Genomic DNA, 26,101 nt, shown 5'->3' on the forward strand with positions numbered 1-26,101 from the left:
CTGCCTCCCTGAGTGCTGTGATTACAGGCACCTGGCTAATGTTTCAGTTTTGAGTTCCTAAATTTTTCACTTCCAGAGTTCCTTCAGTTTGACTCTTCTTTATTAATTCTATTTCCACTTTCGGGTCTTGAACTGTTATTTTGCTTTCTTTAAGGGATTTATTCATTTTCTCTTTAAGGACCTCTGTCATATTCGTAAAGACTTCCTTAAGACCTTTATCTTGTATGTCAACTGTGTTCCAACTCCCAGGACCTGCTATTGTTGTGGAAAATAAAAAAGGCTACTAATGCTTATTGTTATAACAGTTATTAACTTGCTGTCAATAAAAGACCTAGGTATCTGATAGAATTTTAAATAAGCCTTATTTCACCTGGGTCTGCGTGGATATTAAACTCCCTAAGCTACCTTGTTACCTCCCAGCCCCACATCACATACCATTTGCTTTAATCATATCTACCTGGGCTACTTCCCATCCAGAATTCCATAAACACTTGCTTATTCTTTTCATCTAGGCTGCTTCTCTCCAACACTGCCTCAGTGTTAGTTCCTCCTAGCCATGTGGCACTAACCCATGGCAATCCAGTTTCCTTCCTCTCTTCCTTTACCTCTTTCTCCTTCCCATGATCCTTCTCCTCCAAGCCCACAAACCTTAGCTCCACCCTCCACCTCTGTCCTGTCCAGGGGTGTAAGCCTTTTATTATTTAGTCAATCAGGGATAATTTTGGAGACAATATTACACATCATTACTTGGGGTATGTGATAGACTTCTCATAGAAGACAGCAAGCCGTCCTCAGGGAGCAAAATAATTAACAACTAATACAAAGCACCAGACCATTCGGTAACATGCTATGGTAGGGTTGCTGGGCTCTAGTGGAGACATATTGCCCTAGCTGCCATTGGTTGTGTTTTTTTATGCTGCAGTCTAGGAATCTGGAGTTGGGGTGGTTGTGATTCTAGGTGCTGATATCTGGTCTTGTCTTTGTTGGGTGGGTGTTTTATTCTTTAATTTCTGTGGAGCTTTCTTTTTCTTTGGAGAGGATATAATGACCATCTGTTGTCTAGTAGGGGATTCTGCTAGGTGTGGCCACTGTGGGGAGAGGAGGGAACTGGGTAAAACTTGTTTCTAGGTATTGGGAGCTGACACTTAGAAGTTAGGATGGACTTGCGGAGGTGTGAGGGGTTCTACAGGAAGGAGAAATCGGGGTGTTCTACCTAGTGCTTAGTCCCCTGGAAAGGAAGGCATAGAGTAAGGAGGGGAGGATCTTCTTGATCCACTAGAGATGGAGGCAGAGAAAGAGAGGGCAAGCCACACCAGGTAGTATGCTACAGATCTGGGGATGAGCCTAAGGAATTTGGATTTGTAGAAGAGGAGGGAGGGATAAAGATCTGTAGTTGGCCTACCTGCTTCTCTGTCAAGAGGGTAATGGCTGTTTTATGATAGAAAATGTTCCATAGAATATTTGAGCTCAATTCTGAGCTCATACAATGGACCACAATAGATATATGTTGAGTTAATGTGTGTGTATGGAGAGTTCATTTTCTACTCACATAGGTCCCATTAATTCTATCTTTAGTTATTTTTTTCCATAAGCTGAATCCAGACCCATGAACAAGATGGCAGACACATAGATGACCTTTTCTTCCTTTTCTAAATTTGCACTGCTGTTTTATTTGGATGATCTGAGCAATGAGGAATTAAATAAATTCAAGTTACTCTTAAAGAGGAACACAGGTACTGCTCAATACCATGCCTGGGCTGCACTGAAGGCCAAAGAACTGGCTTACTTCTTGAACAGATATTATTGAGAAGGGTAGACCTGGAAGGTAGCCCTCAAAACCTTTAGGAACATGAGCCTGAGAGGATATGAGTAAAAAGAACAAAACAGAAGCCAACTGTGTGTGCTCCTAAGGACCTATCTGTGAGTAGGGACAGATTGTTTTGTTTTCTTAGAGATACTGGCTCATTTGAGGAACCCTGAAGAGGCAGCCTGGAGTTGAATACTGTTACTCTGTCTGGGTCTTTACTTGGGGATGGTTAATACAAATTCACCTACTAATGTGATTTAAGAAACTGAATGATAAAATAATTCCTATTGAATGCACTTGTGCATATACTACAAATCAATTCAAAACTTTTGAAGAATCTCAGATACAATCAACATATTTTCTGGAAAGAGCAATGCACTAAAAAATCAAACTCAGATAAGTACTGTTGGTGATTCTTACATGAAATTCATAAGCAGCACCCAGGTTTAGTTTGGTTTGGGTTGTGTTGGGGTTTTTTGTTTGATTTTTATATTTTTGACACAGGGTTTCTCTGTGTAGCCTTGGATGTTCCGGACTTGTTTGTAGACCGGAGTGGCCACAAATTCTCAGAGATCTGCCTGTCTCTGCCTCCTGAGTGCTGGGATCACAGATGTGTGCCACCATGCATGGCTACACCCAGGTTTTATATGTAAGGCATAGCTATAAGATAAAAATGTATATTATATATAATGTATACACACATATATGCACATGTGTACATATGTATGTGTGTAGATATAACATACATGTGTGCATGTATGTGTGAATGTATATGTGTATACATATGTGTGTCTGTGCGTGTGTCTGTGTGTATCTGTGTGTGCCTGTCTGTCTCTGGGTATGTATATGTATATGTGTATATATCCATTGTCTCCTTTGAACTTTGCTTATACCCTCTGAAGTGAGAACAGGCAAGGGGACTTTGTGCCTGATGTTAGAGCAGAGAGAGGGCAAGAGGTCCACCCTAGCATTGATGTCCCATTCTTCCCTCAGCTAAGCTGGTGTAGCTTGAAGCTCCTGGCTCTAGTTTTGCCCAGATGGTCACAGACTCACAACACAGAAAACTTCTGGCCTCCATTCTAACCATTTCTAAAGCTCTATTTCTGGTAAATCTCATGATCCTCTTGGAACCTGTTGCAGGGTCAACAAAGACCATGGAGTCGGAGGATGCTGAGGCGATGAAAGACCAAGTTTCTGAAGAGAAAATGATGTCTGGTCAGTTTTTGTATGTTTTATAGCTTTATGCAGGGTTAGTTCCTAAGAGCTGTTATTCAGTTGTACAGTTTGCTTTCAGTGTACCACTGTTCTCAGTCATTCAAACTCAATCAAACTGGACATATGGCCAAGGTCAGGCTCAAAACTATATTGACTTGGGGTCTCAAGAAAACAGTAGTTAAAGATGCCTCGTCCAAAGTTAACCTAGAGAGCTGAAGAGATAGCTAAGTAATTAACAGCACTTGCTGCTCTTCCAAAACACTTGTGTTCAATTTGTAATACCTATGTGGCTGAGAGAAAAGGGGACATATAGACAGAGAGAAAGGAAATGGTGGGCAGTCACAATCTTAACCCTGAAATTAAAGAAAATTTGTTTTGATTATATGTATGTGTCTTTGGTTCTTTTCCATTCTAACTGACTTAGCTGATGACATAGACTACAGAACTGTAATAAAGGAAAACTTTTGCATTGTATGGGATAAGAATTCTTTGCTTGGATTATCTGCAACTTTAAATCATGCAATTACTCAGAAAGACCAAAAGCTGTTGGAGAGTATGTTTGATGTGAATATCCAAACGTACAAGTTGCCACAAACAGTAATCCTTCATGGAGCTGCTGGAATTGGGAAGACAACGTTATTGAGAAAGGCAATGCTAGCATGGGCAGATGGCAATCTCTATAAGGAATTTACCTATGTTTTTTATCTCAGTGGGAGAGAAATTAGTCAAATGAAGGAGAGAAGCTTTGCCCAGTTAATATCAAAAAACTGGCCTAGGGCTGAAGGCCCCATTGAACAGATCCTCACTCAGCCCAGTAACCTCCTGTTTATAATTGATAGTTTTGATGAACTGGACTTCTCCTTTGAAGAGCCAGAGTTTGCACTGTGTAGAGATTGGACCCAGGAGCACCCAGTGTCCTTTCTCATTAGTAGTTTGCTGAGGAAAGTGATGCTCCCCGAGTCATTCTTATTAGTAACAACTAGATCCCCAGCTTGGAAGAGAATATTGCCTTTGTTGCATAACCCTCATAGCGTAAAGCTGCCAGGACTGCCTAAGAATGTAAGGATGGAGTACATCAGCCATTTGTTGAAAGATAAGGCATGGGCTATGTATGCGATCTGTTTAATAAGAAAGAATGACAGGCTTTTCAACATGTGCCATGTCTGCCACGTGTGCCAGATGATCTGCACTTGTCTGAAGGAGCACGCGGAGAAAGGTGGCGACGTTGCAGTGATCTGCCACACCACCACAGCTCTGTTCACGTGCTATGTCTGCAGCTTATTTCCACACATAGTTGGGAGCTCCTCTGCTCTGCCCAATGAAACCGTGCTGAGGAACCTGTGCCAGGCAGCCGCTGAAGGCGTTTGGACGACAAAGCATGTGCTCTACCAGAAAAATCTCAGAAAGCATGAGCTAACCAGAGATGACATCTCAGTTTTTCTGGATGCAAAGGTCCTTCAGAGGGACACAGAGTATGAAAACTGCTACACGTTCGCTTACCTCCACGTTCAGGAGCTTTTTGCAGCTTTGTTTTATTTGCTGAGAGATAATCCAGATAAAAAAGACTGTCCCTCCAAACCTTTCGAAAACCTGTATCTGTTGCTTGAAAGCAACCATTTGCATGACCCCCATTTGGAACAGATGAAATGCTTTTTGTTTGGTCTATTGAATAAAGACCGAGTACGACAACTGGAGGAAACTTTCAACCTTACGATAAATATGGACATAAAAGGTGAGCTACTTTCGTGTCTGGAAGCGTTGAAAAAGGATGACTCTTCTCTGTCACAGCTGAGGTTTCTAGACTTGCTTCACTGTCTGTACGAGACTCAAGACGAAGAATTCATAACTCAGGCACTGAGCTATTTCCCCAAGGTTGCCGTGAAGGTTAACGAAGAAACCCAATTGCTTGTATACTCATTTTGTCTTAAGCACTGCCACTCCCTACAGACTGTCAAACTGACTGCGGTGGCAGAGTTGACGAATATGTTGCACGTGGACCCCACAGATGAAACTTGGTAAGTGTTCAACTTACTGGTAGCAAAGGAAGTATATTTACTGAAGAAAACATTGGCTTAGCTAATGTGGGTAATTATTCTTGGATAATCCATCGAGAAACCACTTTCTGAGGTTGATATATCCATGACATCCCTGTCCTGTATCCCCTAACTTCTGCTGTTCTGTATATGATTTTACCTTATCCCTTCCATCAAGTTGGCTTTTCTGATCTTCTGCATCTAAACCTGTGAGAAGACAGCAACTATGGAATTTCTTTATTTAACTAAAAGCTTATTCTGTGGCATACAGTTATATGGGGAACAAGATGCTTAACATACTACCCAATTTAATTGTGATGCCAACAAAATTGTGAATGCTTACATAGGTGTGACGATACAATTCCAAAACTGAGAATATAGAGGTGTTTTTATCTAGGAAATGAGTAAATCAGTATTGATTCAAATATACACTGAACAATAGCTGTTGTGCACTGAGTGTCACTCATATGGTTGCCAGTTATTTGGTGTATGATATATTTGATCTCCCACTGGTCCTATGGGGTAGATGTTGTCATTTTCAATATGACTTATGAAAAAGCTGAGTTACATGAAGGCATAGACATGAGTGAGGTCACCATTGGATTGATTATAAGTCTTTGACGCCCAACTTTTCTCAAATATTTCCACTGTCATTGCAAAAGCGTCCCTTTGTTAAGAGAATATAACATATTTCATTATGTTAAGCCTTAAATTCAGGTCACAAAAATACTTTCAAAAACATGTTGTGAAGCTTATTTTATATTTTCTTTTGAGTGGTTTGTATTTAATAATAGTAATTGTATTGAATGTGGTAAGTTTAATGATAGTTATCTCTGATTAGCTCACCATTTGTCTGAGACGTTTGTAAACAGAAAGCTCTTGAATGGGTTTCGCAAGTTAAGACCTCAAGTCGTATAGCCCACAACTCTGCAGCATCATTCATAACATTCCATTTCCCCAAGGTTGGGACTCAAACTCTCAGCATCTTAAAACTTGCTAGGTCACTACCATTAAGCAACATCCCAGTCCCAGTTATTTCACTTTCATTACAATACGGAGGGCTGGGGAGACCGTTCAGTTAGTGTAGCACTTGCCTTGGATGCTTTAAGACATTTCAATACCTAAACCCACATTAAACGAGCTAAACACTTTTCAGAGTGGTGTGCATGGGTAATCACAATGCTTGGGGACGCAGAGTCAAGCAGATTCCTGGAACTCACTAGGCCAACTAGCCTAACCTACTTAGTAATTTCCAGTCCAGTGAGGAAACCCTGTCTCAACACAGGGTACCACACCTGAGGACCAATACCTGCAGTTGTCTTGGTGTCCACATATGAGTGCATACACTTGCACATTCGCCTACAGGAAATGGTTGACCACACCTTTAATCTCTCAGCACTCCAGAGGCCGAGGCAGAGACCAGTTGGTCTACATAGCAAATTCTAGACTAGCCATGGATATACAGTGAAAACCTGTCTCAAAATTAAAACAAAAACAGAACATACACACAGATATATAGTTCAGACATCTTCCCCCTGACTTTCTCCCTCTTACATGAAGTCTTTGTAGTTTTTAATTTTATGTGTGTGGAGGGAATGGATGAAAATTAGGGGGAAGAACTTGGGGATATAAAGTCTTGGGGTAGCCTAAGAAGATGTCCTGGTGGACTGTCCATAGCAAAGATACACCTAATGATCTTTCAAAGCATTTTTTATTGAAAAATAAAATCATTCATATTACATCTCAATTGCTATCCCATCCCGTGCATCCTCTCATTCCTCCCTCCCTCCTGCTTTGACCCCATTCCCCTTCCCTATGACTGTGAGTGAGGGGGACCTCCTCCCCCTGAATATGATGCTAGGGTATCAAGTCTCTTCATGGTAGTCTGCTATCCTTCCTCCAAATGCCATCGGGCCTCCCCATCAAGGGGACATGGCCAAATATGGGGCACCAGAGTTCATGTGAAAGTCAGTCCCCACTCTCTACTTAACTGTGGAGAATGTCTTGTCCCTTAGCTAGATCTGGGCAGGGGTTTTGATGATGACTGCACATATTGTCCTTGGTTGGTGCCACAGATCTAGCACAACCCCTGGGGCCCGGATCCACCCATCATAGTGTTCTTGTAGGTTTCTAGGACCCTCTGGATCCTTCTATTTCCCCATCCCCTATATTTCTCTCACCTAGAGTCCCAACAGGATGTCCTCACCTCTATCCCACTTTCCTGGTAAGTGAAGACTTTCATGGGACCTGCCCCTTGGTCTAGTGTCCAGTTATAAGTGAGTATATACCATTTGAGTCTCTCTGCTTCTGGGTTAGCTCACTCATTATGATCATTTCTAGTTCAATCCGTTTGTCCACAAATTTCAGAAATTCCTTGTTTTTAATACCTAAGTAGTATTCCATAGTGTAAATGTACCACAGTTTCTTTATTCATTCTTCTACTGAGGGATACTTAAAGAAATGCTCAACGTCTTTAGTCATCAAAAAAATGCAAATCAAAATGACTCTGAGATTCCATCTTACACCCATCAGAATGGCTAAAATCAAAAATTCAAGCAACACCACATGCTGGCAAGGATGTGGAGAAATGCTGGGTGGGAATGCAGACTAGTGCAGCCACTTTGGAAATCTGTCTGGCGCTATCTCAGAAAACTGGCAATAGGGCTTCCTCAAGACCCAGCTATTCCACTCCTTGGAATATACCCAGAAAATGCTCCAGCATACAACAGGGATATATGCTCAACCATGTTCATAGAGGCCTTATTCATAATAGCCGGAACATGGAAACAGCCTAAGTGTCCCTCAGTAGAAGAGTGGATAAAGAAACTGTGGTTCATAGCATTTTTTAAACAATAAAATCTGATAAGGCAAAAATGGCTGTTCTTTCCTTTTTTTTTTTTTTTTTTTTTTAATTATGCAGCCTCAAGGATGCTGCTGTTCAAATCACTCACTACTGGCAAGATCTGTTTTCTGTGCTTCATACAAATGAATGCCTGAGAGAAATGGATCTGTATGAAAGCAAACTTGATGAATCGTTGATGAAAATTTTAAATAAAGAATTAAGTGACCCAAGATGTAAACTACAAAAACTACTGTAAGTCTTGCATTGGAGTGTGTGTGTGTGTGTGTGTGTGTGTGTGTGTGTGTGTGTGTGTGTGTGTGTGTGTGTCCGTCCCTGGAACTCACTGTGTAGACCAGGCTGGTGAGTGCTGGCATTAAAGATGTATGCCACCACCACCTTGCACATGGGAAATTTTAATGTGAGTTTTTCTGTTATAGGAGGAGGGTTTTCCTCCTATCCCCAAGCTGCTGGAATAATGACTCATGAGATTCAATATTATTTTTACAAATACCTGGGCCACATAGTTAGGTTCTTCTCTGACTAGCTCAAAGCAAAATAATCCATTTATGCTAATTTAGATTTTGCCTCATGGCTAGTTACCTGAGCTCACGTCCCATGTGTTTGTTCTCCTTACATCTTGCCTGTGAATAGAGTGCCTGGCTCTATTCCAGAATCCCTTCTGGCTTCTGGATGTCCTACCTATTTCCTGCCTTGGCCATAGGCCATAGGTTTTTTAATTGACAGGTGTTGCAGCCATATAATACACAAGAGATTCTTTCTATATCATCACATTGTTTTTATTTGTCCTACCTTCCACTCTTACTGGTTAGGGGAAATCAGTAGTATATAGAAACAGTCATATGATACATAAAGGCTTTTTGGTCAGTGAGGGATGGCAGTAGTCCTATAACACTCTGTTGCCTAGTGACCCAGATCCATGTTAGTATGTGTAAAGACGTTCTTTCATGTTTGCATAAGGCCAAAATCACAAAATACTATAAAAATAAAATTCTCCCTTCATTAAATGATGTGTAACTGTACTTACAAGCATTGTGCAAAATAATCTAAGAAAATGAACATTGGAGATTCCTGAGGACATAGGAGTGTGACTTCATTTGTTCTGGGAAAGATGCAATTGTTGGACTATCTGTTGGCATGTGGTTTTGAGGCTCTATTAGGAATTTTCTAGATGAAGCACGGCATGGCACTAAGGCCTTGAATTCAGGTCACAAAAGTTTTTTCAAAGACATGTCATAGAACTTATTTTATATTAATTTTCTTCTGAGTGGCTTATATTGATAAGAGCCAATCACTAAATGTGACAATTATAAACATCCATGTAGCCGACACTCAAAATAAGGTGGACGAGCACTGAGGTTAAAATGTCCCATCTGCACCTCCCCCTTCACGGCTTCCATGTCACTCAGTCCTGAGCCAATCGTTTTCTAATCTGATCATCTGAACTAGCCTTGCTTTGTTATGAAAACCACTTCACTAACACGGCACTAACACGGTGGGTATTGTGCCTACCTTCAACAAGATGCTATAAAGCTTTGCCTCCGTTGTGCATTTAGCTTGTTTTCATCCCTGATAGGCATTGTCATCGCAGTGTGCGATGATCTTACAACTGTTAGTACATCATCCTGTTAATACAACCACCTGGGGGATTTACTTTCCGGTTTTTAGTTATTGAGAATGAGGCTTCTATGAATATTTCTTAGCTGTTTGTGAGAGTTTCTTTTTTATGTCTTCGGTTAAAATGTGACTTGGCTGGTCCATAGACGCATGTGTTAAGAAAATGCCAAGCAGTTATGCAATGCAGTTATGCCCACTGTACACGAACGGTCCACCTGCTCCTCACCTGTGCTCATGTTTATTTACTGCTGTCTGTCCTACAATCTTAATTTGACCCAGACACTCCATTTAAAATTTGCATGTTTGCACATCACTTGCTGTTGGCTCTCCTGAGGACTGGAACTGTTTATACATTGCTCTGTATTTAGTGACTGTCATGTGCTCAATGTGTCTTTGGTAGTGATTTGTGTGTACTTAGTGCCATAAGTGACTCGTTCTTGTTCCTAGTACCATGGAAATGAATGTCCCTTTAGAGACTAGCTTCCTACCCGGTGTTTTTCCCTAGAATCTCATTGTTTGAGCTCTGACCTCAGATTTTAAGCATATCTAAACCTGTAGGTAGATAAGGAGAGGCCACTGGACATATGAGTCTTCTTAACGCATCTCCAAGCATCTCCCTAACATTGTCTTTCCCCAAATGTCGCCAGCACAAACATTAATAGCCAATGCTACCTTTTGGCTAATGGCTTCTTTTAAAGCAGAAAGTCCCCACGGTGACTGTTCTCAGTCTCATGCTCCTTAGTGGTAAGTCCTTTTGCCTTGAAAGAAAAAAATTGCTTACAGTTTATATTTACATAGTGACTTAGGAGGATGGCTAGCTGTGTAAATAGGCAAAAGTATTTTCTTGTGGGTACTTAGTTGGGGGCAGAGAGAATGGAGGAGGAATGCTGGGGAATGAGCTGAAAAGGCAGGATGTGATCTCCAGGGGGGGTGACAGTTAAGGGGCAGCATAGACAAACGGAATTCAGAGCCAGTTGAGGCGCTGCAAGAGAATCAAGGGTGTAAACACAAATGCAATTAGAGAGGAATAAAGAAAAGTTGGAAGATGACCCTCGTATTTGCTGCTGTACTGATTCTGTAGACGAAAGCCCACAGAATGGCAGTATATTTGCAATAGTATATGTCGGTACTGATAATACATCTGAAGGTTGATTTTTAACTGTGTATTCACTTTTGTTTGTAGAAAGGATTTTGCTTTGTTTTTTGAGACAGGGTTTCTCTGTGTAGCCTTGGCTGTCCTGGACTCATTTTGTAGACCAGGCTGGCCTCGAGCTCACAGAGATCTGCCTGCCTCTGCCTCCCTGAGTAGTGCCACCATGCCAGGCTTATGGGTAGGATTTAATTGTTATAAATTCATGTTGTCATTGCAGTATTTGGAGTGAAGGTGATAGTTTTTGTACTCAGAGGCTTCTCTCTACAGTTCCTGACGTTACCATCTTCATTTCCTGTGGTACCAAAATTGAGAATGTCGGCTGTCAGGCTACAAATTGAGAGCTATGTTGTAGCCTAGTTATTTTCTCAGCAGTTCTCTGAAACTCTTATTTGGAGCCTTACCTGGAGTATGAGAAAATCCAGGGTAATTTAAGAGGTGAAAAGAAGAAATTGGAAGGGGATGATGAAGCTATGAGTGGAGATGGTCATACAATAACTCTGCATGTATTTCTTTTGAAGGCTCAGAGATGTCTGTTTCCTGAATAGCTGCCATGACTTTAGTTTTCTGGCTTCTAGCCATACCCTGACACATCTTGACCTGAAAGATACTGACTTAGAAAAACATGGATTAGAAAGCTTATGTAAAGCCTTGAAATGCCAACAGTGTAAATTACGGGTGCTGAGGTAAGCTTGAGATTTTATTATAACTTAGACTTTTTGGACTTGATGTTTACAGGGCTGTGTAGTTAATGGAAGCCTACTTTTCTAGTTCATTTTTCCTCCTCACTCCTCTCATTCCCCACAAACTGCTTTTCATTGTATAACTGTGTCTTTTATCTCCTAAATGAAGGGAGGAAACAGACCAAAAACTGATGAACATTTAACATTTTTCTTATTTCAGTTCTCGGATATATTGTGTCTTTGATTAATGATGACAGGAAACAATATTAGAGAAATCACTGTTGTACTTGATTATTGATAACTAATGAATCCCCACCATCTTCCACTGTGGCCCAAAGCCAAGCCTAGAAGGCTGAGAAAGAACAGTGTGGCAACTGTCAACTGTCAAGGTGTACACTTACTGCCGTGTACTGTCTCACTTATTGGTAGCTCTCCAGTTAATGCTCTTTAGGAATAAAGAGAGCCTTAGCCATCACACTTGGTTTTCACATTGGATAACAGCTTTTAAGAAAACTCTTATTTTCTAGTGAAATTCAGTTAAATCATTTTTCTCTCATATATAAAACTGGAAAAATAGATTCATCTTAGAAGTTTTTATAATCCCTGGACAGTTTTGTGAGTCAAGACTGAATCTTAATGCACAAATGGCCAAGGTAAGTTACTTCCCACAAATATGATTTGTGATCCAGATAGTGGAGAAGTAGCAAAGCCTTTTGAAAATGGGAGTGAATTCTTTGACCACTGGGGACTTTTAAAAAATGAAATTCACTTAAAATAGCACATCTCAAGAGTCCATGGGTAACTGTTGAGTACAGTTGTGCGAGGGTCAGGCTGAGATAGAAACAATGAGCAGGCGAGGAGACTTAGGAATAAACCGGTCTCATCCAGAAGCCAAGTGGGACATGTGCCGCTGGTTCTTCTGTCTAAAAATAAAATATCAATAGCAAAAGAAATCTTCTATTTGGTAGGGAAGATGTTCTCTCACAGTGTTGGCTGTTGGTCTAAAGCAAAAACTTTGACATCGGAAGTAGCAGGGCTTGATTAAGACCCTTTTTCAGTTAATATTTGAATAACGCCTTCTACTGATGATGCTGAGTGTAGATCTACATAGTAAGCTGTCAAGCAGGAGACTCCATGTGTAACTTGACTTAGTAGTGACAGCTTTGTTGGAAGCTGTAAGTTGGCAATCATGCAGCACTACATTATGGAAGACAGGTTGTCCTCCCAGGGTGAGTGAGCACATGGCTATTATAATCACTAGTCTTGTGGAAGACTGGTTGCGCTCCAAATGTGAGGGGGCACATGGCTATTATAATCACTAGTCTTGTAGGCCTTCTGTAAATACTTCATATGGTTCAATCTAACTTCCTGTTTGCTTTATATCTCATTAGATCTTGATCATATTAATGACCCTATTAGTCTGATTTGTGACTGGATTGTGCTAAGATAAACTCTTTAGAATTGTGTTTTGATATCTTACTCCCTGATTTTACATGAGATAAGTCATGAAAGTGTTGGAAAAAGTGCTTTCCGGGCTCTTTTACTAACTAGGGTCTCTTACTGTAAGAAGTTCACAAATGTAGGGATAAAATGTTCTAGAAAAATTTAAATTATAGAACGACATTTCAAATCTTGCTCCTGGACACACTGAAAAGGTACACATTATCAGTAACTTTCATGGGAATATTTCACTATAATTTTGTAAATTTTATCAGAAGGAGAAAGACATACTCTCCCTGTCTTGGTAGGTGTTTTCAACGTTGTGTACTGCATAATAGGTTAGCTCCTAAAATATGCAGGGAAAGCCTAGGATAGAGGTGCATACCTTTAATCCAAGGAGAGGCAGGTGAGTCTTGAGTGGCAAGGCCATCCTGGCCTATATAGAGAGTTCTAGGCCAATCAAGGTGATATAAGCCCCTCTTTCCTTCTCTTCTCTTTTCTTTCTCCCCAACTTTACTCCTTTCTCCATCCCCACCCACCCCCTCTGTGCCAAGAAGGACTGAATCTTTTTAAACCATAAACAAGATAAATCTTACTCCATTTAGTTGCTTGTTGGTTATCTTGTCACTGTGCCAGGTATTTAGAAGGACGCCACGTGTACTTTCTCTTTCACTCTAATTTAAGAAACAATTTTATTTCTGATTTGCTTCTTATTCTCATTCTTTTTATAATGTGGTGGGGACCGAACCCATGGCCTTGTACATGCTAGGCAAGCACTCTGCCAACAGAGCACTACCTCCTCGTTTTCATTCTTAAAAATTAAGTCTTATTCTAACTGTGTAGAGGTTAGCGGAAATGTATAGACTTTGGCTCTGACTATAACCTCACAGGGTGATGTTTCTTTTTATTTACAAGTTCTTTTGCAATAAAGTTTTCAGTATAAAAGCACAATTGGGTCCTTTGGAAAATGTGGGTTAATTCATGAATAAGAGGCCACAGGAGACACGGCTTTGGGACCCGATTGTGGTTCGTCTTTGCTATACAAATCAGTGCACAATACCAACATCGCAGTCACCCTTCTGTTGTCCTCCTGATGGAACAAACACCATTTAATGGGTTGAAAACTGTTTTTGTTCATATTTTTGAAAGGTATTGGTTGGATGGAAAAGATGTTTCCTCTCCAGTCCCACTTAAGCCTCTAGCAGGGCCATATCCTTTAGCTAGTAAATGTTTTATGTAAGGAAGCTGAATTTTCAGCCAAGATCTCCATGGGTGGGAGACTGCCACCCTCTAGCTGAGTGGACAGTGGTTGTAACTCTCTGAAGTGAGTCCTTTGCCTCCTTTTGTGTTGCTTTCCAGGTTGGAATCCTGTGACCTGAACGCATTCCATTGTCTAATTCTATGTGAGGCTCTCTACAGAAACAGTAGCCTGGTGTTTCTGAATCTGTCCACCAACAATCTGACAAATGATGGGGTGAAGTCGTTGTGTGAGGTCCTGGAAAACCCAGACTGTCATCTAGAGAGACTGGTGTGAGTCAAACTGCTTGTAGCTCATGAACTGGGTAGAAATAATATGCGGGTTAACATTAGCTGGCGTGTTTATCAATCCTGGATGTGTTTTCTATGAATCTTCAGAGGTCTCTCTATACTCACTCCTTTCGGCTTCCCCTCCTCCTTTAGTCCTGGGATTAAACCCAGAACCTTGAACATGGTAAGCATGCACTATTACTAAGTTAGATGGCCAGATGTCCCCTTCCAAGTTTGTCTCTGTGCCTTTGTGTGTGTGTGTGTGTGTGTGTGTGTGTGTGTGTGTGTGTGTGTGCGTGCGCGCGTGCGCACGCGCGCGGCTCTGTTGCTATCTCTGCCTCTGTCTGTCTCTCTGTCTCTGTCTGTTTCTGTCTCTCTCTCTCTCTCTGTCTCTCTCTCTCTCTCTCTCTCTCTGTGTGTGTGTGTGTGTGTGTGTGTGTGTGTGTGTGTGTGTGTGTGTTTAACCTTGGGTATTGTTCCTCAGGAACCACCCACCTTATGTTTTTGAGACAGTCTTTCATTGACCTGGAGCTTATCAAAAAGGCTAGGCTGGCTGGCCAGCACAAATCTCAGGGATCTGTATGCTAATTTACTCAGCTTTTTACATGGTGCTGGTCCTCAAAGTGGGGATTCTTGTGTGGCAAGGACTTAACAACTGAGCTATTTTCCCGACCCCATCTTTTCATGTTTAACTTGGTTTTATAAATACTTCTCTTCCTTTTTATTTTGTTTTCATACCCTTCTAGAACTCTCCCATTTTGTTTCCTTCTCTCCTGTACCTAGATGCAATGGAATTCACAATGTAAATGTCTGTTGAGGTTATGTCTACAGGAAAAGTGACCCATATATAAGTATCAGATAAGTTCCTCATGAAGGAAGGCAGGACATTTGGAAACTGACGAATTGACGAATGGGTCCTTTCCCATCTGTTTCACCTTCAGCTTAGCAAGCTGTGGCTTCACAAAAGCTGTTTGTGGTGTTCTTTCTGAGGCTCTCACCAAAAGCAAGAGGCTGACGCATTTATGTTTGTCAGACAACAACTTGGAAGATGAAGGGATAGAGCTTCTCAGTGACGTCTTGAAGCATCCACAGTGTACCCTACAGAGCCTTGTGTAAGTGTCTGTCACCTTCCCAATATAACATAGTTTATAATGAGTGCATATACATAAACATATCCATGTATATGCATATACACTATTAATCTTTAAAAATACAACTTTTAAAGGACTTTGTTGAGCATGTTTTCAGATATTTAGTGCTTTTCATATGCTAGGAATTGCTTCTTTGGAGGCTCGAATTTCTACTGGATGTTTTCTGTTATAAATGTCATAGCTGATGATTATTAGCATACACACTTACTTTTATATACTACAGATAATTTCTCTAGCTTGTTGCTTTATATCCAACTTCCTTTATGATAATTTCCATTTTATGAGGTTTTGAAATAGTTTTTAAGATAGGATCTTGTGTTGCTTGGGTGAGCTTTGAGGTTGCTATGCAGCCTGGTCTAGCTTTGAACTTATGTTGCCTAGGCTAGCCCTGAATTGGTAATTCTCTTGATTCAGCCTCTAAGTGCTGGGATTACAGGCATGTACTACATACCCAGGCCAGATGTTTAATTTTTTTAAGTCGTCATCATACCTAGAAATGCCTTTTTAAAATGGATATTTTTTTTTTGTCATCTGATAACTTTTATGGCTTTTGAACATTTGTATGTTAAGCTATCCCAATTTTATCCTGAATTTAACATTCACATATTAAGTTTTCCCAAAATAAGTTTGTTGTAAGAGTTATATTTATTTCTTCCCATATATAATATGTTGTACCAAAATTGTTAATGCTACAATATGTCTTTTTTATTATTGATTAGAAATACTACTGTTACATACAAAGAATAACTTTCTTTTCTTATTCCTGTAATATTCCTCATGCTTGCTTCTCTATTCCATATAGCTACTTCTGCGAGAGTACTGTAGACAGACATCTTTAGGAAAATAGATTACCATTTGATTTGTAGTATAAAAAGCTGAGCCAGGTGTGGTGGTTCATACCTGTAATGCTAGAAGTAGGGAGGCTGAGGCAGGAGAATCATTGAGTTTCAAACTCATCCCAGGCTACACAGTGAGTAAGCCAACCTATGTTGCAGAATGAGACCTGTTTCAGAAAACTGGGAACAGAGACAGGCACTGGGATTGCCTCTGAAGAGGAGGAGTCCATTTTTAACAGTTTGATGTATAACCAAGAGACTCACGAGGGGACAGGCTGGCAATAAGAGGTCTGATCAGAGATGGAGTGTTGCGCTGAGCTGAGGCATTCACTGGGCATCAGAGACTGACCCCACCTGTTCTCCATGCTCTGCTTCCCTATAGGTTGAGGAATTGCTTTGTCACTTCGCTTGGTAGCGAGTTTCTCGCCACCGCCCTGCTGAACAATAGGAGTTTGATACATCTGGACCTGGGATTTAACTCACTCAAGGATGATGGAATAAACCTCCTGTGTCACATCCTTCAGGAGCCAACATGCAGTCTTCAGGAGTTGGAGTAGGCTCTCTATGATTCTAATGTGGAGTACTGTGAACTAGGTGCTGTCTTGGAGAGCAGGGGAGAGATGAAAGGAGGAACTGAGAAAAACAGGAAAGAGCAATCTCAAAAAAAAAAAAAAAAGGAGAAAAAGCAATCTCAGCCTACTTCTCCAGTAGATCTTTTTAATTATTGGGTCCTTTGAGATATAAATCCAGCATTGCTTTCTATTCTTAGCTTATAGGCACGAATGTTTTGCTTTTATGTATGTCTGTACACTGCATATATACCTGGTATCCATGGAAGACAGGAGAGAATATTTGAGCCCTGGAAGGTATAGACAGCTGTGAGAGTCCATGTGGTACCAGGAATTGAACCGAGGTCCTCTGAAGAGCAGACAGAGGACTGCTCACTGAGCCATCTTTCCAGCCTATAACCTCTGCCTTTCTGCCTTTCTTTCCTTCCTTCCTTCATTCCATTCCTTCCTTCCTTCCTTCATTCATTCATTTTTCAAGGCAGGGTTTCTCTGTGTAGCCTTAACTGTCCTGGACTTATTTTGCAGACTAGGCTGGCCTCGAACTCTCAGAGATCCACCTGGCTCTGCCCTCCCAGAGTAGGCGTGTGCCACCACACATGGCTATTCCAGCATTTCTTAAGCTTTTAACTTAAACTTCTTGGCATACCCAGAAATGTTATCCTAACTGGTTTGAGTCATGAAAACTGTTAGTTTGGTCTTGAGATATGCCCCCCCCCCAAACGTTTAGATGTTGAGACTTCTCAGACAAGCAAAGCTGTCACCGGTGCTGGGGTGGGCTTTGGTGATGGCAGCTGTCTTTGGGTCATTTCTACGCCTATTAGTAACCCCTCACCCATAGTTCTATAAGCAAAATCAATAAAACTCACTGGTTCACACACACACACACACAAAAAAAAACTTTAGATGTTGAAATCTTAGTAATTATTCAGAGATGTTCTCCAGAGGTGATAGGGGAAAAAATTACTCACCTGGAGCCTGATTAGAGGAAGCAGGGCTGTGCTTTCCCCCTGTACTTTCCTTCCCTCTCTGGCTTCTTAGCTTCTACCACAATGCTCCACCTCACCTTGGACACTTGAAGTGCCTTTTTTCGGGTATTTGGTACCAATCCCCAAATGAGCTTGAGTGACATCTAAGCAGCCATCTGCATCCCTCAGGACAAGGTGTGCATGTGAGCTACTCTGAATTCCTACTCAGCTTGATAAGGGTTTACTTAGTGGATGTGGTTATTAAGCCAATGCCAGTTTGTGACTACAAGAGCAAAATTTCTACCAGATCAGTATACCTAAGGCCTTTGGTAGGGAGAAAGAAAGGAAAGAAAAGCAAGTGAATAAATGACAACAGATGTGACATAGGGTCTCACTGACTTGTCCAGGCTGGCTTTGCTCTCACTCCAGACTAGCCTTGCACTTGCTCTGTAGCCCAGGTGGGCTTTGTCTCCAGAGTACCAGAAATGACAGGCCTGTGCCCCATGAGGTAAATATTACCAGTAGCCATTCCCCCAAAGCAAAGAGTCTCCCTCCTAGAACATGTCAACATAGAGTTGGGATCAGAGAGCCCCTCTCTTATCCATTTTGGTCTTGAGCAGGTAACTACAGCTGGTGCAAGTTCCTGTGTACAACAGAATTTTAGCAACTGCATGTGTTAAATATATATATGTATATATATATATATATATATATATATATATATATATATATATGTTAAATATTTAAATACACATATGTATATATGTATGTATTTAAGTCCTACAGACCTAAGGGTTTCTTGGAAAAGTTTATATCCATTTTAAAAAGAATTATGAATGCCTGGAGAGATGTCTCAGAGATTAAGAGCACTGGCCACTTTGTCAGAGGACTGAAATTTGAACCCAGAACCCACATGGTAGTTTACAACTGTCTCTACAACAGGTTTTTGGCTTCCATGAATATTGGGAGTGCGTACTGTGCACATACATGCAGGTAAAACACTCATCTATATATATAATCTTTTAAAAGCTGAGGGAAAAAATGAAAATAGAAAATAAAACAACCTAATATACACTTTGACTTTGAAAGCATTGTTTATGGGAGACAACCGTTCACACACTGCTTGCTTCTGCCCATTAAGAATTCCATCTGGGTCTGGAGAGATGGCTCCGAGGTTAAGAGCACTGGCTGTTCTTCCAAAGAACCTGAATTCAATTCTCGGCACACCACATGGGTGCTAACAACTGTCTGTAATTCCAGTTCCAGGGGATCTGACACCCTCACACAGACATACATGCAGGCAGAACACCAAAGTATAAAATAAAGATAAATAAATGTATTTTAAAATAAAATAAAAGAATGCCATCTGTTTCTATTGGTAATTAGGCCATCTTAGGTGTGTTCTGGGTCGTATTAATACATAATAAAGAGTTAACTGCCTAGGAAGATCTCCTAAAGAATTTAGTTCCGTCTTGCTACTGAAGAGCTCTTTCCTCCTCTGACGTATTTCCTGTAGGTTGATGGGCTGCGTTCTCACGAGTGATTCTTGTCTGGATCTGGTTTCTGCTCTTGTGAACAACTCAAGCCTCTGGAACCTAGAACTCGGGAACAACAACTTGAAGAATAGTGGCCTGCAAATTCTGTGTCAAGCTTTAAAAGATCCAAGATGCCACATTCAGAGGCTAGGGTGAGTTCAGTCTTCCATTACAAACATAAGGACCCGTTGGTAGTTGGTGAAGATAAAGGTAATTTTGTATGTGGGGAATAAAATGTAAATGGTGCTAGAAGGTAAGTTACTCTGAGAAATATGGATCTGAATTTCAAATATATGGGCCTATATTCTGTATGCCCTTTGCTACAGAATCTTCATTCCCCCTTTCTTTTTGCCTTTCTTAGTACCTCAGGTAAATATTAAATATTATCCAATTTGGGTCCGCCACACTCAGCCTTTGTTCAGATATTCCAATTGTGCCTGAATTAATTTTTCATAAAGAATTGGATTAATTTTTTATGAGAAATTGAGAATTTTACCAGTTATCTCGTTTCTGTAGAATGCCTAGTTGTCAAGGAGCACGTGATCTCAGCTCCTTTCAAAATGCTGGTGTTGACTCAGTCCTAGATGTTCAATACCCTATTTGCCTTTGAACTGAGATTTGCTGCTCCATCTTCACCTCTTTGATCTCTCAGTCAAAGATTATGCTTTCTGTGCAGGGAAACTCAAATATCAAATACCTACATCCCAAACACAAATTATGAAGTTTCCTGGTCTTTAATTGACCTTTACAAATATGACTGGAGGGTCAGTGAACTGGCACCTGCTGCCATGGACCCGAGTTCAATCCTCAGAACCTACAGAACACAGGTGGTAGGAGAGAAGCAGTTCTCAAAAGTGTTCCTCGGACTGCCATACATGGTCTGAGCACCATAGCATGCACACACCAACACGCATGCATGTATACATAATAAATATATGTTTAAAATATGGTTGGCAGTAGGACCCAACCTAGTATTGTTTTTTTTTTAATGCAGATCCTTTCTTCAAGAAGGAGTTAATGTTAAGTTTTATGTTTCTCTCATCCCTGTTTGTCAGGGACATCTTGCCCATCAGTAATGCTTTCTCTGGTGTATGGATCCATGGCTGGGTTTTCAATTCTTCTCCATTAGCCTCTGTGTAAGCTTCTGCCTCGATAGTGCACTGTGGTAAATTAAACTTTACAGTGAACTCTGGTACCTGGTCTTCCCGTCTTTCTCTTCAAAATACTTTTGGTTCTTATTCTTTCTTGGTACATTAGAACCAACCCCTTATATTTTGGGGGCTAAAACCAATTTGTCTGAGATTCCTTCCACCATTCCTCCCTCCCTCCTTTCCTTACTCCCTTCCTCTCCCCCTCTCTTTCCTCCCTCTCTTTCCCCCTCTCTTTCTCTTTTGACAGGATTTCTCTGTATAGCCTTGGCTGTCCTGGGCTCACTTTATATACTGGGATGGCCTCTAACTCACAAGCTCTACCTGCCTCTGCTCCTCAGAGCGTTGGGGTTATAGGCATGTGCCACCACGCCTGGCTGCTGAGATTTCTTTTACATGCCTTCTACAGTTTATTTTGTTAAAGTAAATATTTATGCATCTCTGCTTATAAAAGATTAGGTTCTGATTTCTTATGCAGTCCTCATTAAATTTGATGTTTAGATTATTTTATAAAATGAGTCTAAAAATATTTATCCCTCTTGTTTTTTGAGAAAAAATTATGAGTATAATTATTCCTTGAATTTAATAAAATCTTCTAGTGAAACTAATTTTATTTTTAGATTATTTTGACATGAGATCTAAATGTAAAAGTAACTTTATATTTCAGTTTTCAATAGTGAGTTTTTTTCATCTATTTTATTTATTTCATCTAAGTTGTATAAGTTATTAGCAAAATTTTAATACTTTATCTGCTTAAATTCTATATCTATACTGATCTTTATTCTTAATGCTAATACTGACAACTTTGTATTTTACCATTTCAAAATCCTTGAATGGATGCTGATCGTACAGTTTGCTTTTCGTTCCTATCACAGATATGTAAGGCTACAGTTTTCCCTGAAGCTACTGCATTAGCTTTGTCCTACACATTATTGTACACAGTGGGGTTTTTGCTTGTGTTGAGACAGGATCTCACTATGGCTGGCCTTGAATTCATTGTGACCCACTTGCCATCCCTCCTTAGTGTTGTGATTACAGGAAGGTTTCACCAAGCCTGATCTTCAAGAGGTGCTACTCAGTAAATTATTGATAGCTCTTTACCTCATAATGCTCTCTGTCTTGGGGTGTGGTTGCTGTGACTCTTTGTGTATCTTATGTCATAGTCAGTGTTACTATTTCTTTTCCATGTTGCATTTTGCTTTTAGTGTAGTCACCTTAGTGTGATTTTCATGTGGGCAGCAACTCTGAAACAGTTTTATATTCTCAACATCTATATGAACATGAAATTATCCTATGACAGGGTCAACAGGACGCAAAAATCAAATTGAAATTAGTGGATTGGGAGAAAACTATGTGCAGAAATTGCTTAACTTATTTTGTTGGCTCTTAATATTATTATTGGCTTGAGCCAAGGGTTCTGGATCAGACAGTTGGTTAATTATGTCTTTATTTTTACCTGTAGACAAGTGAATAAGTTTCAAATGTATGATAAAGAATTCTGACTATCCTTACAAAAGATGTGATCTCTCTCTGTCTCTGTGTGTGTATGTGTGTGCGCGCATGTGTATAGTCTGCATGTGTGGTGTATGTGTGTGTGTATGTGTATGTATGTGTGTGAGATATGTGCTGGAGCTAGGCCTGCAGCTAGCAAACAACCCAGAAATCCTCCTGTCTCTGGTCTCGGGCAGTCTTGGAGTTACACATGTGCACAGTCATACCTGGCTTTTGGTGTAACTTCTGGGGATTGAAAGTGCAATCCTAATGCTGGCATAGCAAGAATTATTACCCACTGTCCTGGTTGGTGATGTGTCCATTTGTATATTTTGTCAGCTTGGCACAAGCTAGAGTTATCTGAAAAGAAGAAGCTCAGTTGATAAAACGGTCTCCATCAGATAGGCACTGGTGCGTTGGTGTCTTGTGTGCATGTATGTCTGTGCGAGGATGCCAGAGCCCTTGGAACTGGAGTTAGAGACAGTTGTGAGCTGCCATGTGAGTGCTGGGAATTGAAACCTGGCTCCTCTGGAAAAGCAGGCAGTGCTCTTAACCACTGACTCTTGTTCTCTTGATTAATGATTGGTATGGGAGGGCCTAGCCTATTGTGAGTGATAACCTGGCTTTGTACAGAAAAACAAGTCATCCACGAAGAGCAAAGTGGTAAGCAGCATTCTTCCATGGCTCCTGCCTCTTCAGTTCCTGTTCCCAGCTTCCTGCTTTGAGTTCCTGCCCTGATTTCCTTCCATGTGGTGTGGAAGCTTAAGATGAAAAAAAAAAAATCCCTCTCCTCCCCAAATCGCTTTTGGTCATGGTGTCCTATCACAGCAATAGGGACTCCAATTAAAAAACACTTTCTGAACCGTCTTCCCTAGCCCCTGGGTGTGTATTTGCATAAATGACACTGTGTTTGAAGTCTTGTTACTTCTTGTTATTTAAGCACTCAGTACAAAGTTTGTAAAGTCTACTTCTGTTGATATGTTTTAGTTTACCCTCAGATGAAGATTTGAATTACTCGGGGCCGGTGAGATGGCTCAGTAAGTAAAGGGCCTTACCTCACTGTGCAACCAGAAGGTTGATTCCTGTAACCCCTCAAACGACTTCAGAGCAAGAGAATGGATTCCACTAAGATGTCTTCTGACCTCACGATGTACTTCATGGCACATGTGCCTACACACACATGCACACACATACACACACCGGTTGTTTTATAGTATTATGCTTGCATAATTCCATGAACTTGCAATTATGAGTTGTAACTCATGTCAGTCAGGGGAGTTCTTGTAGTCCCTGAATTCACTCTAGCTATATCCATGTGTCGTTATATATAGTTTCTATGATTATCTTCCAAAGGTCACAGATCTCTTAACTGCTTTTCCTATGTCATGGAATAAAGTCATTTCTCTTTTTATCTCTCTTTCGTATAGATTGGAAAACTGTGGTTTAACCCCTGACTGCTGCCAGGAACTCTTAGCTCTTTTTTGTAAGAACCAAAGTTTGGTACACATGAACTTAATGAAGAATGGCCTTGATCATGAAGTAATTAGGACTTTATGTACAGTCTTGAGGTCTCCAACATGCAAAATGGAATTTCTAGCGTAAGTCTTCAATTGCTTCTCCGAGGGAAGATGTCCTCCTATAAGGGATATAGGTATTCATTCTTTAATTGATGGTTCTCAGAATCAACCTACTGTATTTTGGTAGTTTGATCTGGAACAACCTCAACTGAATTTTGCCTCAGCCCTGTTTAACTTGGGGAATTCACTAATATCTCTGCATTCTCATCTGTATAGTAGATAAATTATTTTTTTTTTAATGTCCACAAGGCTGTTACAAGGATCTATTAGACTTGGGGCTGACACAGTGCACAGTATAATAAATAGGAATGTGTTGGCTGTTTTCCTCCCCAGAGAAAGCTCCTGGGGACCCTTGTTTATTACAGTCTTCCTCTTCTGCATTCCATTTCTCTTTGCTGCTTCCCCTTCAGCATATCCACTCCCCATCAATGTTAATTCTCTACTTTAGTGAAGAAGGTTTTGTTTCCTCTCCTGAAGTTCAAGGAGGTAGAAAAGATGTTTATTTGTTTTCTCAGGTTGGACAAAAAGGAAATTTTCAGGAAGAAAATCAGGAAGTGTCTGGACGATGTCAGAATTAACAATCCAAAATTGGTCATTAGGTCACACTATCCTAATACAGAAAGTGAGTCCTGGTGGCAGTATTTCTGAAGAACCTCATGGCCCTTTAAAAGTTAAAAACATAACTTCCATGTGGCAAGGCCTTTAACTTGTAAGAAATGATGAGTTATATCCAGAAACATTGAATTGTATTTCCAGTAGGGATTAGTTACACACATCTCTATAAAATGTTTGTTATATTTTACACAGTGGTTGAGAAAATAAAGAAAAAATGCACAAAATGCTGTAAGTGTCAAATGTTTTTATTGGCTACGGAGCTTAAAAACCTGGGGACTTGATGGGACTTGTCTTAGATAGGGTTACTGTTCTGCGATGAAACACCACCACAACCAAAAGTGGAAGAAAGGGTTTATTTTTCTCATTTCCATATAAGGGTTCATCATCAAAAGCAGTAAGGGCAGGAACTCACACAGGGTAAGAACCTGGAGGCAGGAGCTGATGTAGGGACTGTGGAGCAGTACTCTGTACCGGCTTGCCCAGCTTGCTTTTTAATAGAACCCAGGACCACCAAGCCAGGGATGGTACCACTCACAATGGGATGGGATTTCTCTCATCCATCACTAGTTAAGAAAATGCCCACATGCTTGCCTACAGCCCGATCTTTTGGAAGCATTGCTCAATTGACGTTTCCTACTCTCAGATGTGGGTACGGTGGGGACTTGCCATAAAACTATCTAGTTTAGGACTAAAGATTCAGGAGCCTCAGTTTCCCTTCACATTCCCACAGGCTTAGTTCAGGCCTGTGCTCTAGCTTGTCCTATTGGAATGACATCCACATGTGTGCCGCTCATGTCTTTAAAAGTAGACATCTAAACTCCATACTCGGTTCAATGAACGAGACTGTCCGGGTGAGTTTCCATGGGAGTAAGCATTTTAGTAACTTCTCAGTTGAGAATCACTAGTTTCAGATGTAGGAATGCAATTCTGCGATGAGTAGATTCCTGTTACAGAAAAGGATACTTTGAGGACACAAATAAAGCTGTTGAGGTTAAAACAAAAGACCCACTTCATAAAATGGCACAATCGTTATCTGAAAGATTGTTATTTAATAAAGCTGTAGAAAAAAAAATCCCAGAACTGTGGTGGGGGGAAAAATAGTGATTTTTAAGCCAGGTGTGGTGGTGCACATCTTTAACCCTCAGCACTTGGAAGCAGAGACAGGGGGATCTCTGGGTTTAGGGTGAGCCTGGTCTAGTGAGTTCCAGGTCAGAGTTGCATGATGAGGCCCTGTCTTAATAAAAAAAAAAAAAAAAACACACTACATGGCAGATGAGAATTCAGGAAGGACTCAGCCAAGCGCTTTTCTCTATGTGGTATCACGTGTGGAGGCTTGGTGGTATTGAGGAAGCTGTAGAGGCCACTTGGAAGGATGACTGGAAACCGGATATGAGAGTCCTGCAAGGCGGTTGTCTGTTGGAGCAATTTAAGCTCTGGCCTGGGAGGTTACTGTCAGGAGTGGGGAGTGGGTTGGCTTAAGGCGGGGCGAGAGAGGCTGCAACCTGAGGGCGGAGCCTGAGGCAACAGCAGCACCAGCTTGAGGGAAGCAGAATGGGGCATGGCCAGCTTCTGTTGCTGGTGGTTTGGTTGCAGCCTTGAGTTTTTTTGTTTTGTTTTTAAAGTTCTGACACCTGCAGGTCAGAAGAGGGCATCAGATTACATTATAGATGGTTGTGAGCCGCCGTGTGGTTGCTGGGAATTGAATTTAGAACCTCTGGAAGAGCAGTCAGTGCTCTTAACTGCTGAGCCATCTCTCCAGCCCCAGCCTTGAGTCTTTAGACTCACAGTGGCGCGCTTGGAAAGGCGGCCTCAGCGGGGTTTTCCTTACCAGAGAGAGCAGGACCATGGACAGCGCTTGCAGTTTTTCTCTCTCTCTCTCTCT

General features: G+C 40.9%; 1 protein-coding gene across 1 annotated transcript; it reads left to right on the forward strand.

The window, feature by feature from the left end:
- Positions 1 to 1,615: 1,615 nt before the first annotated feature.
- On the forward strand, positions 1,616 to 24,289 carry Nlrp14 (NLR family pyrin domain containing 14). The gene is given in 12 exon segments (XM_051149608.1): positions 1,616 to 1,861; positions 1,863 to 1,896; positions 2,948 to 3,015; positions 3,443 to 5,037; positions 7,976 to 8,149; positions 11,204 to 11,368; positions 14,165 to 14,335; positions 15,274 to 15,444; positions 16,702 to 16,872; positions 19,370 to 19,540; positions 23,455 to 23,625; positions 24,120 to 24,289. Coding segments are annotated over 12 exon segments (3,270 nt in total). The 3' UTR covers positions 24,253 to 24,289.
- Positions 24,290 to 26,101: the final 1,812 nt, after the last annotated feature.

The sequence above is a fragment of the Acomys russatus genome, chromosome 7, assembly GCF_903995435.1.
Source record: "Acomys russatus chromosome 7, mAcoRus1.1, whole genome shotgun sequence".
NCBI classification, from domain to species: Eukaryota; Metazoa; Chordata; class Mammalia; order Rodentia; family Muridae; genus Acomys; species Acomys russatus.